The sequence below is a fragment of the Hypanus sabinus genome, chromosome 13 (genome assembly GCF_030144855.1).
Source record: "Hypanus sabinus isolate sHypSab1 chromosome 13, sHypSab1.hap1, whole genome shotgun sequence".
Classification (NCBI taxonomy): Eukaryota; Metazoa; Chordata; class Chondrichthyes; order Myliobatiformes; family Dasyatidae; genus Hypanus; species Hypanus sabinus.
This window is the reverse complement of record NC_082718.1, coordinates 59,354,229-59,371,381: the sequence shown is the minus strand read 5'-3', so window position 1 is coordinate 59,371,381 and position 17,153 is coordinate 59,354,229. Positions and strand designations below refer to the sequence as shown.

General features: G+C 50.8%; 1 protein-coding gene across 2 annotated transcripts in view; it reads left to right on the top strand.

The window, feature by feature from the left end:
* The first annotated feature begins 694 nt into the window (after positions 1-694).
* The window catches only part of LOC132403900 (uncharacterized), a 217,606-nt gene continuing 201,147 nt past the window's right edge, over positions 695-17,153 (top strand). Inside the window, exons 1-2 of one of the 2 annotated variants that reach the window (XM_059987708.1) lie at positions 695-979; positions 4,836-4,960. In XM_059987708.1, the coding sequence (XP_059843691.1) occupies positions 4,844-4,960 (117 nt within the window). In that variant the 5' untranslated portion in view covers positions 695-979; positions 4,836-4,843. Of the gene's footprint in view, positions 980-4,835; positions 4,961-17,153 lie in introns of those variants that run through there. The other variant, XM_059987709.1, reaches the window with a different exon arrangement.

The following is a 17,153-nucleotide window of genomic DNA, read 5'->3' as shown; positions in this document are numbered from 1 at the left end:
TCTTCAACCCACTTCCTCTCCTTCTCACTTTCCTCCCAACCACTCATCTTTTCTGCCTTCTTTCTCCCTCTTCTCTTCTTCCCATCTTTTTACTCCCATCCATCCTCCCTCTCCACTCTCCCTCACCTTCCCCTCTATTGTCACCCCTCTCCCCTCCCCAGTACTCCCTCTCCCCTCCTCCTCTGTACCCTCCTCTCTTCCCCATTCCCCTCTCCCCTCCTATCTTGTATTCCTTCCTTCCTGTATCCTCTCTCACTCCTCCCCCTCCTCTCCTGTATTCCTCTCCCCTTTTCCCCTCCTCCTGTATCCTCTCTCACTCCCCCCTCCTCCCCTGTATTCCTCTCCCCTTTCCCCCTCCTCTCCTGTATCCTCTCTCACTCCTCCCCCTCCTCTCCTGTATTCCTCTCCCCTTTCCCCCTCCTCTCCTGTATCCTCCCCCTCCTCCCCTGTATCCTCTCTCACTCCTCCCCCTCCTCTCCTGTATTCCTCTCCCCTTTCCCCCAGTATCCTCTCTCACTCCTCCCCCTCCTCTCCTGTATCCTCTCCCCCTCCTCCCCTGTATCCTCTCTCACTCCTCCCCCTCCTCTCCTGTATTCCTCTCCCCTTTCCCCCAGTATCCTCTCTCACTCCTCCCCCTCCTCTCCTGTATCCTCCCCCTCCTCCCCTGTATCCTCTCTCACTCCTCCCCCTCCTCCCCTGTATCCTCTCTCACTCCTCCCCCTCCTCTCCTGTATTCCTCTCCCCTTTCCCCCAGTATCCTCTCTCACTCCTCTTCCTGCTCCCCGTACCCCCTCTCCCCTTCCCTGTACCCCGTAATCCCTCTCCTCCTACTCTCCTGTAACCCTTCCCCTCCGACACTGCACCCCACCCTCTCTCCACCTTTCTTCCTCCTCCCTCGGCCGCAGCTCCCTGGAAACCGTCAACAAACGGTGCCGTGCGGCCGGCTGGCGGCTCAGGAGCGGCGGAGCGGCGGATGAGGGTGAGGCCGGGCGGGGAAAAAGTCGGGGGTCGGGTCGCTGCTCCCTTCTTTCGACTCTCCCTGGACAGTTTGGTGGGGGGCAGGGGCGGATGTTGGAGTGTCCGCCCTAGCGGCGGGAAGATCTATCTTGTACACAAATCCCACGTCGCAACTAAACCAAAACTTTCGAAAGGTTGGAATTCCTCGCTTCCTCCGACGTTAGACACCGCTTTAGAATGAAACCGGTGTTCCGGGACCTGCAGTGTTAATCCGGCACTGGGGTTCTGCTGAGAGACGCAGGTTCACCCTCACTCCCGGTGCGGTGGCGAGATCACCAGTCTACAGAGAAACGTGCCCACATCCCCCGCAGATCACCAGAACCCAGGCCACTGAGACTACCAGCTCAGACACCCACTGAGACTACCAGCCCACACTATCACAGGGACAACCACCGTCCCCCACCCCCACAGATGAACCAGCCCACACTATCACAGAGACAACCACCGTCCCTCACCCCCACAGATTAACCAGCCCACACTATCACAGAGACAACCACCGTCCCCCACTCCCACAGATGAACCAGCCCACACTATCACAGAGACAACCACCGTCCCTCACCCCCACAGATTAACCAGCCCACACTATCACAGAGACAACCACCGTCCCCCACCCCCACAGATGAACCAGCCCACACTATCACAGGGACAACCACCGTCCCCCACTCCCACAGATGAACCAGCCCACACTATCACAGGGACAACCACCGTCCCCCACTCCCACAGATTAACCAGCCCACACTATCACAGGGACAACCACCGTCCCCCACTCCCACAGATTAACCAGCCCACACTATCACAGAGACAACCACCGTCCCCCACCCCCACCCCCACAGATTAACCAGCCCACACTATCACAGGGACAACCACCATCCCCCACCCCCACAGATTAACCAGCCCACACTATCACAGAGACAACCACCGTCCCCCACTCCCACAGATGAACCAGCCCACACTATCACAGAGACAACCACCGTCCCCCACCCCCACAGATTAACCAGCCCACACTATCACAGAGACAACCACCGTCCCTCACCCCCACAGATTAACCAGCCCACACTATCACAGAGACAACCACCGTCCCCCACTCCCACAGATGAACCAGCCCACACTATCACAGGGACAACCACCGTCCCCCACCCCCACAGATTAACCAGCCCACACTATCACAGAGACAACCACCGTCCCCCACCCCCACAGATTAACCAGCCCACACTATCACAGGGACGACCACCGTCCCCCACTCCCACAGATTAACCAGCCCACACTATCACAGGGACGACCACCGTCCCCCACTCCCACAGATTAACCAGCCCACACTATCACAGAGACGACCACCGTCCCCCACTCCCACAGATGAACCAGCCCACACTATCACAGGGACAACCACCGTCCCCCACCCCCACAGATTAACCAGCCCACACTATCACAGAGACAACCACCGTCCCCCACTCCCACAGATTAACCAGCCCACACTATCACAGGGACAACCACCGTCCCCCACTCCCACAGATGAACCAGCCCACACTATCACAGAGACAACCACCGTCCCCCACTCCCACAGATGAACCAGCCCACACTATCACAGGGACAACCACCGTCCCCCACCCCCACAGATTAACCAGCCCACACTATCACAGGGACAACCACCGTCCCCCACCCCCACAGATTAACCAGCCCACACTATCACAGGGACAACCACCGTCCCCCACCCCCACAGATGAACCAGCCCACACTATCACAGGGAAAACCACCGTCTCCCACTCCCACAGATGAACCAGCCCACACTATCACAGGGACAACCACCGTCCCCCACCCCCACAGATGAACCAGCCCACACTATCATAGAGACAACCACCGTCCCCCACTCCCACAGATGAACCAGCCCACACTATCACAGGGACAACCACTGTCCCCCACTCCCACAGATTAACCAGCCCACACTATCACAGGGACAACCACCGTCCCCCACTCCCACAGATTAACCAGCCCACACTATCACAGGGACAACCACCGTCCCCCACTCCCACAGATTAACCAGCCCACACTATCACAGAGACAACCACCGTCCCCCACTCCCACAGATGAACCAGCCCACACTATCACAGGGACAACCACCGTCCCCCACCCCCACAGATTAACCAGCCCACACTATCACAGGGACAGCCACCGTCCCCCACTCCCACAGATGAACCAGCCCACACTATCACAGGGACAACCACCGTCCCCCACCCCCACAGATTAACCAGCCCACACTATCACAGAGACAACCACCGTCCCCCACTCCCACAGATGAACCAGCCCACACTATCACAGAGACAACCACCGTCCCCCACTTCCACAGATTAACCAGCCCACACTATCACAGAGACAACCACCGTCCCTCACCCCCACAGATCAACCAGCCCACACTATCACAGGGACAACCACCGTCCCTCACCCCCACAGATTAACCAGCCCACACTATCACAGAGACAACCACCGTCCCCCACTCCCACAGATGAACCAGCCCACACTATCACAGGGACAACCACCGTCCCTCACCCCCACAGATTAACCAGCCCACACTATCACAGGGACAACCACCGTCCCCCACTCCCACAGATGAACCAGCCCACACTATCACAGAGACAACCACCGTCCCCCACTCCCACAGATTAACCAGCCCACACTATCACAGAGACAACCACCGTCCCTCACCCCCACAGATTAACCAGCCCACACTATCACAGAGACAACCACCGTCCCTCACCCCCACAGATTAACCAGCCCACACTATCACAGAGACAACCACCGTCCCTCACCCCCACAGATTAACCAGCCCACACTATCACAGAGACAACCACCGTCCCTCACCCCCACAGATTAACCAGCCCACACTATCACAGAGACAACCACCGTCCCTCACCCCCACAGATTAACCAGCCCACACTATCACAGAGACAACCACCGTCCCCCACTCCCACAGATGAACCAGCCCACACTATCACAGGGACAACCACCGTCCCTCACCCCCACAGATAACCAGCCCACACTATCACAGAGACAACCACCGTCCCTCACCCCCACAGATTAACCAGCCCACACTATCACAGAGACAACCACCGTCCCTCACCCCCACAGATTAACCAGCCCACACTATCACAGAGACAACCACCGTCCCCCCACCCACAGATGAACCAGCCCACACTATCACAGAGACAACCACCGTCCCCCACTTCCACAGATTAACCAGCCCACACTATCACAGAGACAACCACCGTCCCTCACCCCCACAGATGAACCAGCCCACACTATCACAGAGACAACCACCGTCCCCCACTCCCACAGATTAACCAGCCCACACTATCACAGAGACAACCACCGTCCCTCACCCCCACAGATTAACCAGCCCACACTATCACAGAGACAACCACCGTCCCTCACCCCCACAGATGAACCAGCCCACACTATCACAGAGACAACCACCGTCCCCCCACCCACAGATTAACCAGCCCACACTATCACAGAGACAACCACCGTCCCCCCACCCACAGATTAACCAGCCCACACTATCACAGAGACAACCACCGTCCCCCACTCCCACAGATTAACCAGCCTACACTATCTCAGAGACAACCAGCATCCCCCACTCCTACAGTGACCAACAGCCCAGTCAGACCACCGGCATCCCCCAATCCCACGGAGATATCTGAGCCGGTAAAAAAATTGAGTTGTATTGGTGATCCCCATGCAGGTTTGAGAGAACAAACCCAGAATTTGCTGTGTGGTGTTGGTGCATTGAGATACAGATAAATAAATTGAATAACGTGTTTCTCCAGGTAACAAGATGGCGGACTGTGGATCAAATAGCCGGTTTTCTGAGAAAGCCCAGCTACAGGAGCTACAGGAGCGATTCTGTCAATATGTCCATAATATGAAATGCCTGACAGATCAGCTTGAAATGGTAAAGTATGCCTTAGAATGACCAAGCAATTTGTTCTCTTTACCTGCTCTCCCTGTGTTTGGAGCACTCTGAGATTGTGAAAAGTTCTGTGTAAATGCAAGATCTTGGAATCATTTTAAATTATTTAACCCTCTTGGGCCAGAGTAGCAAAATCAGCTGCAGAATCATATTTGCGAGGTCAGGCAGCATCTATGGAGGAGAATAAAGAGTTGACATTTCTTGGGCTGAGACCCTTCTGTTTATTCCACTCCATAGATGCTTCCTGACCTGCTGAGTTCCTCCAGTATTTGCTGTGTATTGCTCTGGATTTAGAGAATCTGCTGAATTTCTTCTATTTATGTATGTGGATTGAGTGGTGTCCACCCTTTCAATACTTTCAAGTCAGTCTTTCACACAATGGGAGTGATAATGCCAATAGAGAAGAAAGCCCATCAGCCCCTCCATCCTGTTCTAAACACTTAGTGAGATAATAGCCAGTCTACAGTCTTCCCACAATTTCATGTTTGATAGAAGATCATGGTGGGGAGTTAAACAACCAATCAAAACATCCTATCAAAAAGACAAGTAGGTTGGCAGAGGTATTATGGTAGCTGTGTTGGTAAAAAATGAAGTCAAATGCTGAGAAAAAGGTGACATAGGATTAGACGTAGATTCCTTGTGGGTAGAGTTAAGAAACTGTAAGGGTAAAATGATCCTGATGAGAGTTACATATAGGCCTCCCAATAGTAGCCAGAATGTGGACTACAAATTACAGCAGGGGATAGAAAAGGCATGTAAAAAGGACAATGGTTATGGGGGATTTTAACATGCAGGTAGATTGGGAAAATCAGGTTGGTAAGGAATTTGTAGAATGCTCATGAGTTGGCATTTTAGAAGATCTTATGGTCAAGCCAATGAAGAAAAAGGCAATTCTAGATATGGGATTGCCCAATGAGGCAGATTTGATTAGGGAGCTTAAGGTAAAGGAACCCTTAGAAGGCAGTGATCATCTACAGTTTGAGAGGAAGAAGCTAAATTCAGGTATATTGGTGTCACGCTTGAGTAAAGGTAACGACAGAGGCAAGAAATTAAAGCTGGCCAAAGTTGATTGGAAGGGGAGCAGAGATGACAATAGTGCAGCAACAGCTGGTGTTTCTGGGAGCAATTTGGAAGGCACGAGAGAGATACATCCCAAAGAAGGAGCATTCTAAAGGGAAGATGTGGCAACAGTGGCTGACAAGGCAAGTCAGAGACAGCATAAAAGCAAAAGAGAGGGCCTAAAATATATCAAAAATTAGTGAAAAGGCAACTAAAAAAGCAATATGGAAAGAAAAGATGAAATATGAAGGTAAACTAGCTAATAATGTAAAAGAGGATATAAAGAAATATAAAGAATAAAAGAGAAACAAAAGTGGACATTGCACCATTAGAAAATAGTGCAGGAGAGGGACTAGTGAGGAACAAAAGAAATGCCATACAAACTGAATAAATATTTTGCACCTATCTTCACTCTGGAAGACACCAGCAGCATGCCAGAAATGCAAGAGAGTGATGGGGCGGAAGTGAGTGCAGTCACTATTACAAAGGAGAAGGTGCTTGGGAAGCAGAAAGGTCTGAAGGTAGATGAGTCACCTGGACCAGATGATTCTGAAAGAGGTAGCTGAAGAGATAATGAAGGTATTTGCAATAATCTTTCAAGAATCACTTGGACTGGAAAATGACACAGATCACTCCACTATTTGAGAAGGGAGGTAGGCTAAAGACAGGAAATGATAGGCCAGTTATCCTGATTCAGTTGTTGATAAGATCCTAGAGTCCATTATTAAGAATGAGGTTTCGGGTTATTTGGAAGGACGGGATAAAATTGGCTGAAGCCACTATGGTTTCCTTAAGGGGAGATCTTACCAGACAAATCTGTTGGAATTATTTGAGGAAGTAACCAGCAGGACAAAGGGTCTGTGTATATTCTTTACTTGGATTTTCAGAAGCTCTTTGACAAGGTTCCGTAAATAAGGCTGTTAAATAAGATAGGAGCCCATAGTATTACAGGAAAGACACCAGTATGGATAAAAGATTGGCTCATTGGCAGAGGCAAAGTGTGGAAATTAAGTGGGGCTTTTCTGATTGACTGCCCGCGACTAGTGGTATTCCACATGGATCAGTGTTGGGTCCACTAATTTTCACATTATATGTTAATGATCTGGATGACAGAATTGATGGCTTTGTGTTTTGGGCCCCATATCTAAGAAAGGATTAGCTGGTGTTCAAGAGGGTCCAGAAGAAGTTTACAAGAATGATTCCAGGAATGAAAGGATTAATGTATGAGGAGCATTTGATGGCTTTGAATCGGTACACACTGGAGTTTAGAAGAATGAGGGAGAGGTTTCATTAAAATCTACTGATTTTGAAAGGCCTGATTGGAGTGGACACGAGGAGGATATCTCCAATAGTGGGAGAATCTAGGGTGAGAGGGAAAAGCTTCGGTAGAGAAGGATGTCTCTTTAGATTAGAGATGAGGAAGAATTTGTTCAGCCAGAGGGTGGTGAATTTGTGGAATTCTTTGCTAAAGATGGCTGTGGAAGCCAAGTAACTGGGTGTATTTAAAGTGGAAGTTAATAGGTCCTTGATTAAGGGTTTAAATGTTACGGAAGTAGGCAGGAGAATGGGGAGAAAGGGAAAATAAATCAGCCATGATTGAATGATGGAACAGATATGATGGGCAGAATTACCTAATTCTGTTCCTAGGTCTTATGGTCTTTTTCTTATAGAACAGGGCTTCCCAATCTTTTTACACCATGAACCCCAGGTTGGAAACCACTTCTATAGAAGTTATTACCTTAATTAACAGAAGTTTGAAAGTTAATAGCTGACTGTTTGTGGAAAAGAGTTCCAAATATTTACTACTTTTTCCATCAGGAAGTGTTTCTAAATTTTAAGTTGCGAGCCCTGACTCCTTAGTTACTTCTACCTTCATGATATCTAGTGTATTCAGCCAGAAGGTGGTGGATAAATGGAACAAACTGTCAGAGGAAGTGGAAGAGGCTGGTAAAACTACACTGTTTAAATGATATTTGGACAGCTACATGGATAGGACAGGCTTAGACGGATATGGGCCAAATGTGGACAAATGGGTATAGTACAAACAGGCAACCCTGTTGGCATGGATAAGTTTTGCCGAAAGGCCTGTTTCCCTATAGAAAAGCTCTACAATTATGATTTTATTTGCTTACCTCAATACTTTGAAAATTTGGTTGAAATCATTCTAACTTTCTAAATATCAGGGAATTCAAAGATAAAATGCATTTTGCTGTAAGCTCAGTGTTTGTGGGTTAAAATTCATGGGCACTCCACAGAGCCAAGGGAATACGACATAGCTGTAGGTGTATTTTGGATGATTTTTGGGCCCAAATTGCCCTCTCAAAGAGATGCCAAAGATCCCATAGCATTTTGAAGAGCGAGGAATTCCCTCTGGTGTCCTAGTCAACCTTTATTTAACTGAAACACTGGTGTTCACAGAAGCTCCACAAAGTAGTCTGGGCTCACTAAGGCAATGACTGAAGCAATGGAATTGTTTACTTTCCTTGAAACACAATGAAGCTAATTCCAGGGATGAGAGGATTTTCCTATCAAAAGAGGCTAAACAAGTTGTGTCTGTATTCTTTGGAGTTTAGAATAATGAGGGGTAATTTACCAAGACGTGTAGGATACTGGGTCATGTGTAAGACAGGGTGGATGTTGAGATGTTTTCACTAGTGGGAGAGTTTCAAACAAGGGGACAGAGTTACAAAATGAGGGGATGGTCATTTAAAATTGAGGTGTGTAGAATTTCAGTGTCTGGAATTCTCCAACCTAGAGGCTAGATCATTAGAAGTATTCATAGCAGAGGTAGATAGAGCTTTGAAAGAGCATGATTTGACACAAAGGAGAAGCTGATGCCAGGTGTACATTAACCATGATTGTATTGAATGCTGGGCCAGGTTAGAAGGGCCAAATGGTCTACTGCTGCTTGGATTTTCTTACTTCCTTGTGTTCTACAAAAGAGGCAGTAAAGTGGAAAAGGAAAGAAAATACCGTTGCTGAGAATCCAACTAAAAGTTTAATCTCCAAGGTTATGTGGTATTTTATGTATGTGGTTTAAATACATTATTGTGTATGAGGGAGGATGATGGAGCAGGGGAGGGTGTTTGTTGCGCATTTCTAATTACTCTGGAACTGACTAGATATTTCAGAGGGCCTCATTGCTCCAATTCTAGAGAAAAATGTAGGCCAATTCCCTTCTGCAAAGAACGTTACTGAACTATACTTTTATAACAAGAAAACTAGAAACATAGAAACGTACAGCACAATACAGGCCCTTCAGCCCACAATGTTGTGCCGAACATGTACTTTAGAAATTACCTCGGGTTACCTATAGCGCTCTATTTTTCTAAGTTCCATGTACCTTCTCAGGAGTCTCTTAAGAGACTCTGTTGTATCTGCCTCCACCACCGTCGCTGGCAGCCCATTCCACACACTCACCCCTCTCTGCATAAAAAAACTTTTCCCTGACGTCTCCTCTGTACCTACTTCCAAGCACCTTAAACCTGTGTCCTCTCGTGCTACCCATTTCAGCCCTGGAAAAAAGCCTCTGACTATCCACATGATCAATGTCTCTCATCATCTTATACATCTCTATCAGGTCACCTCTCATCCTCTGTCGCTCCAAGGAGAAAAGGCCAAATTCACTCAACCTATTCTCATAAGGCATGTTCCCCAATCCAGGCAACATCCTTGTAAATCTCCTCTGCACCCTTTCTATAGTTTCCACATCTTTCCTGTAGTGGGGTGACCAAACTGAGCACAGAACTCCAAGTGGGGTCTAACCAGGGCCCTATATAGCTGTAACATTACCTCTCGGCTCTTGAACTCAGTCCCATGATTGATGAAGGCCAATGCACCGTATGCCTTCTTAATCACACAGTCAACCTGTGCAACAGCTTTGGGTGCCCTATGGACTCGGACCCCAAGATCCCTCTGATTTTCCACATTGCTAAGAGTCTTACCATTAATACTATATTCTGCCATCATATTTGACTTACTAAAATGAACCACCTCATACTTATCTGGGTTGATCTCCATCTGCCTCTTCTCAGCCCAGTTTTGCATCCTATCAATATCATATAGCCGCTGACAGCCCTCCACACTATCCACAACACCCCCAACCTTGGTGCCATCAGCAAAATTACTGACCTATCCCTCCACTTCCTCATCCAGGTCATTTAAAAAACTCACAAAGAGTAGGGGTCTCAGAACAGATCCCTGAGGCACACCACTGTTCACCAACCTCCATTCAGAATATGACCCGTCTACAACCACTCTTTGCCTTCTGTGGGCAAGCCAGTTCTTGATTCACAAAACAATGTTCTACTTGGATCCCATGGCTCCTTACTTTCTCAATAAGCCCTACATGGGGTACCTTATCTAATGCCTTACTGAAATCCATACACACTACGTCTACTGCTCTTCCTTCATCAATGTGTTTAGTCACATTCTCAAAAAATTCTGTCAGGCTCATAAGGTACAACCTGCCCTTGGTGACTATTCCTAATCATATTAGATCTCTCCAAATGTTCATAAATCCTGCCTCCCAGGATCTTTTCCATCAACTTACCAACAACTGAAATAAGATTCACTGGTCTATAACTTCCTGGGCTATCTCTACTCCCTTTCTTGAATAAGGGAACAACATCTGCAACCCTCCAATCCTCTGGAATGTCTCCCGTCCCTACTGATGATGCAAAGATCATTGCCAGAGGCTCAGTAGTCTCCCACCACACCTCCCACAGTAGCCTGGGGTACATCTCATCCGGTCCTGTGACTTATCCAACTTGATGCTTTCCAAAAGCTCCAACACATCCTCTTTCTTAATGACTATATGTTCAAGCTTTTCAATCCACTGTAAGTCATCCCAAGATCCTTTTCCATAGTGAAGACAGAAGCAAAGTACTCATTAAGTACCTCCGCTACCTCCTCCAGTTCCATACACACTTTTCCATTGTCACACTTGATTGGTCCTATTCTCTCACGTCTTATCCTCTTACTCTTCACATACTTGTAGAATGCCTTGGGGTTTTCCTCAATCCTACTCATCAAGGCTTGCCCATGGCCCTTTCTGGCTCTCCTAATTTCATTCTTAAGCTCCTCCCTGCTAGCCTTATAATCTTCTAGATCTCAATCATTACCTAGCTTTTTGAATCTTTTCTACTTGACTAGATTTTCAACAGCCTTTGTACACCACAGTTCTTGTACACTACCATCCTTTCCCCATCTTATTGGAACGTACTTGTGCAGAATGCCATGCAACTATCCCTTGAACATTTGCCACATTTCTGCCATACATTTCTCTGATAACATTTGCTCTCAATTTATGCTTCCAAGTTCCTGCCTGATAGCTTCATATTTCCCCTTACTCCAATTAAATGTTTCCCTAACTTGTCTGTTCCTATCTCTCTCCAATGCTATGGTAAAGGAGATGGAATTGTAATCATTATCTCCAAAATGCTCTCTCACTGAGAGACCTGACACCTGACCAGATTCATTTCCCAATACCAGATCAAGTACAGCCTCTCCTCTTGTAGGCTTATCTACGTATTGTGTCAATAAACCTTCCTGAAAACACCTAATAAACTCCACCCCATCTAAACCCCTCACTCTAGGGACGTGCCAATCAATATTTGGGAAATTAAAATCTCCCATCACGACAACCTTGTTATTATTGCACCTTTCCAGAATCTGTCGCCCTATCTGCTGCTCGATGTCCCTGTTACTATTGAGAGGTCTATAAAAAACACCCAGTAGAGTTATTGACCCCTTCCTGTTTCTAATTTCCATCCACAGAGACTCAGTAGACAATCCCTCCATGACTTCCTCCTTTTCTGCAGCTGTGACACTTTCTCTGATCAACAGTGCCACGCCCCATCTCTTTTGCCTCCCTCCCTGTCCTTTCTGAAACATCTAAAGCCTGGCACTCCAAGTAACCATTCCTGCCACTGAGCCATCCAAGTCTCTGTAATGGCCACAGCATCATAGCTCCAAGTATTGATCCACGCTCTAAGCTTTGTTCATGATGCTTCTTGCGTTAAAATAGACATATCTCAAACCATCAGTCTGAGTGCAACACTTCTCTATCATCTGCCTGTCATCCCTTTCACACTGCTTACGAGCTTCCTCTATTTGTGAGCCAACCAGCCCTTCTTCCATCTCTTCAGTTCAGTTCCCACCCCCCAGCAATTCTAGTTTAAACTCTCCCCAATAGCCTTAGCAAACCTCCCTACCATAATATAGGTCCCCCTCCAATTCAAGTGTAACCCGTCTTTTTTGTACAGGTCACACCTGCCCCAAAAGAGGTCCCAATGATCCAGAAATCTGAATCCCTACCCCCTGCTCCAGACCCTCAGCCACACATTAATGGACTCCACCTCACTCTATTCCTATACTCAGTGTTGCATGGCACAGGCAGTAATCCTGAGATTACTACCTTTGAGGTCCTGCTTTTCACCTTCCTAACTCCCTGTAGTCTGTTTTCAGGACCTCCTCCCTTTTCCTACCTATGTCGTTGGTGCCGAAGCGTACCACAACATCTGGCTGTTCACCTTCCACTTCAAGGTATCATGGACACGATCAGAAACATCCCGGACCCTGGCACCTAGGAGGCAAACTACCATCTGTTTCTTTCCTGCGTCCACAGAATCACCTGACTGACCCCTTAACTATGGAGTCCCCATCACTGCTACCATCCTCTTCCTTTCCCTGCCCTTCTGAGCCACAGGGCCAGACTCTGTGCCAAAGGCACAGCCACTGTTCCTTTCCCCAGTTAGGTGTCCCCCCCCCCCCAACAGTACTGAAGCCGGAGTACTTATTGTTAAAGGGGACAGCCATTGGGATACTCTCTAGTGTCTGACTCCTGCCCTTCCCTCTCCTGACTGTTACTCGCTTATCTGTCTCCTGAGGCCCCGGTGTGATTACTTGCCCAGAGCTCCTATCTATCACCTCCTCACTTTCCCTGATCAGACGAAGGTCATCGAGCTGCACCTTCAGTTACCTAATATGGTCCATAAGGAGCTGCAGATCAACACACCTGGCACAGGTGTGGCCAACTGGGAGGCTGGGAGTCTCACGGATTTCCCACACAAAACACCGGCATCACAGACGTACTTCCTATACCTATTCTTCACAGGGAACTTACCTCGTCTCGACCCGTTATTGCCAAAGCGCTGTTGAGCCAAAGTCCCTCTACTCTGTCACCTGCTCTATAAAGCTGTGTTCTTTTTAAATTCTTCCTGCTAATCTAACTCGCTGACCTCCATGCTTCTGTGCTGTTGTGCCTCGATCAAACCACTGAAGGAAAAACGTTCTCCTTTTAAATTCTTCCTGTCAGTCTAACTTGCTGGTGTCCATGCGCCTTGTGCAGTTGTGCCTGGATCACTAATTCAGTTAAAGTGCATTCCTATAAAAATGAGAGTTATTAATCTCATGTTTTGCTTATAAAAGGGGCAGTACAGAGGCATTACAGTTAAGGCTTCTGCCTCTCAGCTCTAGAACACCAGGGTCAATCTTTGGGTGATGTTTGTTTGGGGTTTCCATCTAACCCCGACTGCTAGGGTTTCTCTTGGTTTCCTTCGGAACCCTAAAGACGTGTGCATTGGGATGTTAACTAGGAACTGTAAATTGTCTGTGGCATGTAGCCTTTAGATCACTGGTGACCCATTGTTTGTTGTTAGGGAAGCAGCAAACAGTCCTTGATGGTATTGTAGCGGTGTGCTACAAACAGCGCTAAAATTACGACACGGAGTCGGTAACTGCAGTCAAAGGAAAAACTTTATTCGAAAACTTCAGCCTCACTTTTAAGCCTCTGTCAACCGGCCCCCCATGGCGAAGAGGCTCCAAAGCTCTGTGCTCGCAAACCCCCGTAGGCTATCTAATTGTGAGTCGGTTCGCATACGCTAGGAAATGAGCCGCCACATAACCCCCCCCCAGAACCGGCGATACACCCCCCAATGTCCACAGCCTGGGCCAGAACCTGCTTGGGAGGTCGGCCTCTGCGCTGAGGCGCCGGAAACTCGGCCGGTTGCGCCAGGTCCACATGGGCCGGCTTGAGGCGGTCCACCGTGAAAACCTCCTCCTTCCCCCCAACGTCCAGCACGAACGTGGACCCGTTGTTCCGGAGCACCGTAAACGGCCCCTCGTATGGCCGCTGCAGCGGTGGCCGATGCCCGCCCCTTCGTACAAACACAAACTTACAGTTCCGTAGGTCTTTGGGTACGCAGGTCGGGTGCCGCCCATGCTGTGAAGTGGGTATGGGGGCCAGGTTACCGAGCTTCTCGCGAAGTCTGCCCAGGACTGCAGCGGGTTCTTCCTCTTGCCCCCTCGGGGCTGGTAGGAACTCCCCGGGGACGGCCAGGGGTGCGCCGTATACCAACTCGGCCGACGAGGCGTGCAGGTCGTCCTTGGGCGCTGTGCGGATGCCGAGAAGGACCCAGGGAAGCTCGTCCGCCCAGTTGGCTCCTCGCAGGCGGGCCATGAGGGCCGACTTCAGGTGACGGTGGAAACGCTCCACTAGCCCGTTCGACTGTGGGTGGTAGGCAGTGGTGTGGTGCAGCTGAGTCCCCAAAAGGCTGGCCATAGCTGACCACAGGCTGGAGGTGAACTGGGCGCCTCTGTCGGAGGTAATGTGGGCTGGTACACCAAAGCGGGATATCCAGGTGGCGATCAGGGCTCGGGCGCAAGATTCGGAGGTGGTGTCGGTGAGCGGGACCGCCTCTGGCCATCTTGTGAACCGGTCCACGATAGTCAGGAGGTAACGCGCTCCGCGCGACACTGGCAGGGGGCCCACGATATCCACATGAATGTGGTCGAAACGCCGGTGGGCGGGATGGAACTGCTGCGGTGGGGCTTTGGTGTGCCGCTGAACCTTGGCCGTCTGGCAGTGCATGCACGTCCTGGCCCATGCACTGACCTGTTTGCGGAGTCCGTGCCAAACGAACCTGCTGGAAACCATCCGGACAGTTGTCCGGATGGAGGGATGCGCCAAGTTATGAATGGAGTCGAAAACACGTCGCCGCCAGGCTGCGGGGACGACCGGACGGGGCTGGTTGGTGGCGACGTCACAGAGTAGGGTCCTCTCACCTGGGCCCACGGGGAAGTCCTGGAGCTGCAAACCAGAGACTGCAGTCCTGTAACTCGGAATCTCCTCATCTACCTGCTGTGCCTCTGCCAGTGCCTCAAAGTCTACCCCTTGGGAAAGGGCATGAACGGTAGGGCGAGAGAGCGCATCCGCCACGACATTGTCCTTACCCGAGACGTGCCGGACATCCGTTGTGTATTCAGAGATGTAGGACAGGTGGCGTTGCTGGCGGGATGACCAGGGGTCGGATGCTTTCGTAAACGCAAAGGTAAGCGGTTTGTGGTCCGTGAACGCGGTGAAGGGCCGACCTTCTAGGAAGTACCTGAAATGCCGGATTGCCAGGTAGAGCGCCAACAGTTCCCGGTCAAAAGCACTGTACTTGAGCTCGGGTGGCCGCAGGTGTTTGCTGAAAAACGCCAGGGGTTGCCAGCGACCTGCGATGAGCTGCTCCAGCACCCCACCGACTGCCGTGTTTGATGCGTCCACTGTGAGGGCGGTAGGGGTGTCCATTCTGGGATGTACTAGCATTGCGGCGTCAGCCAAAGCTTCCTTCGTTTGAACGAAAGCGGCGGCGGACTCCTCGTCCCAGGTAATGTCCTTGCCCGGACCCGACATCAGGGCGAACAGGGGGCGCATGATCCGGGCAGCTGAAGGGAGGAAGCGGCGGTAGAAATTGACCATACCTACGAATTCCTGAAGGCCTTTGACCGTGGTGGGTCGGGGGAAGTGGCGGACCGCATCTACCTTAGCGGGCAGAGGGGTTGCCCCGTCTTTAGTAATCCTGTGGCCCAGGAAGTCAATGGTATCAAGTCCGAACTGGCATTTGGCAGGGTTAATTGTAAGACCGTACTCACTCAGTCGGGCGCAGAGTTGACGGAGGTGGGACAGATGCTCCTGACGACTGCCGCTGGCTATGAGGATGTCATCCAAATAGATGAACGCGAAGTCCAGGTCCCGTCCCACCGCGTCCATTAACCGCTGGAACGTCTGTGCGGCATTCTTCAGGCCGAACGGCATGCGGAGGAACTCGAAGAGGCCAAACGGGGTGATGAGAGCCGTCTTGGGGACGTCGTCAGGATGCATCGGGATTTGATGGTACCCTCGGACAAGGTCGACCTTGGAGAAGATCCGGGCGCCGTGCAGGTTTGCCGCAAAGTCCTGAATGTGCGGCACAGGGTAGCGGTCCGGTGTGGTAGCCTCGTTCAGCCTGCGGTAGTCGCCGCACGGTCTCCAGCCCCCCGTCGCTTTGGGCACCATGTGCAGGGGGGAAGCCCAGGGGCTGTCGGACCGCCGGATGATCCCCAATTCCTCCATTCTCTGGAACTCCTCCTTCGCCAGTCGGAGCTTGTCCGGGGGAAGCCGCCGAGCACGGGCATGGAGGGGTGGTCCCTGTGTCGGGATGTGGTGCTGTACGCCGTGCCTGGGCATGGCTGCTGTGAACTGCGGTGCCAGAACCGATGGGAACTCCGCCAGGACCCTGGTGAAGTCGTTGTCGGACAGCGTGATGGAGCCGAGGTGAGGGGCTGGCAACTGGGCCGCGCCCAGGGAGAACGTCTGAAAGGTCTCGGCGTGTACCAGTCTCTTCCTGGGCAGGTCAACCAGCAGGCTGTGAGCTCGCAAAAAATCCGCACCCAGAAGCGGTTGGGCTACGGCGGCCAGTGTGAAGTCCCACGTGAACTGGCTGGGGCCGAACTGTAGCTGCACCTGACGGGTGCCATAGGTCCTTACTGTGCTGCCATTCACGGCCCTCAGGGGGGGACCCGGTGCCCTGCTGCGAGTGTCGTAACTTGTCGGAGGTAAAACGCTGACCTCAGCCCCAGTATCGACCAAAAAGCGGCGTCCCGACCTTCTATCCCACACATACAGGAGGCTATCCCGATGGCCAGCCGCCGTAGCCATCAGCGGCGGCTGGCCCTGGCGTTTCCCGGGAACTTGCAGGGCGGGCGGCAACGGCGGGCTTCTGCGCCCCACCGCTGGTGGTAGAAGCACCAGTGGTCATTGGGCCGGGGGTTAGTGGGCTCTGCGGCCGGGCCTGGACTGGTTTGCTGCCGG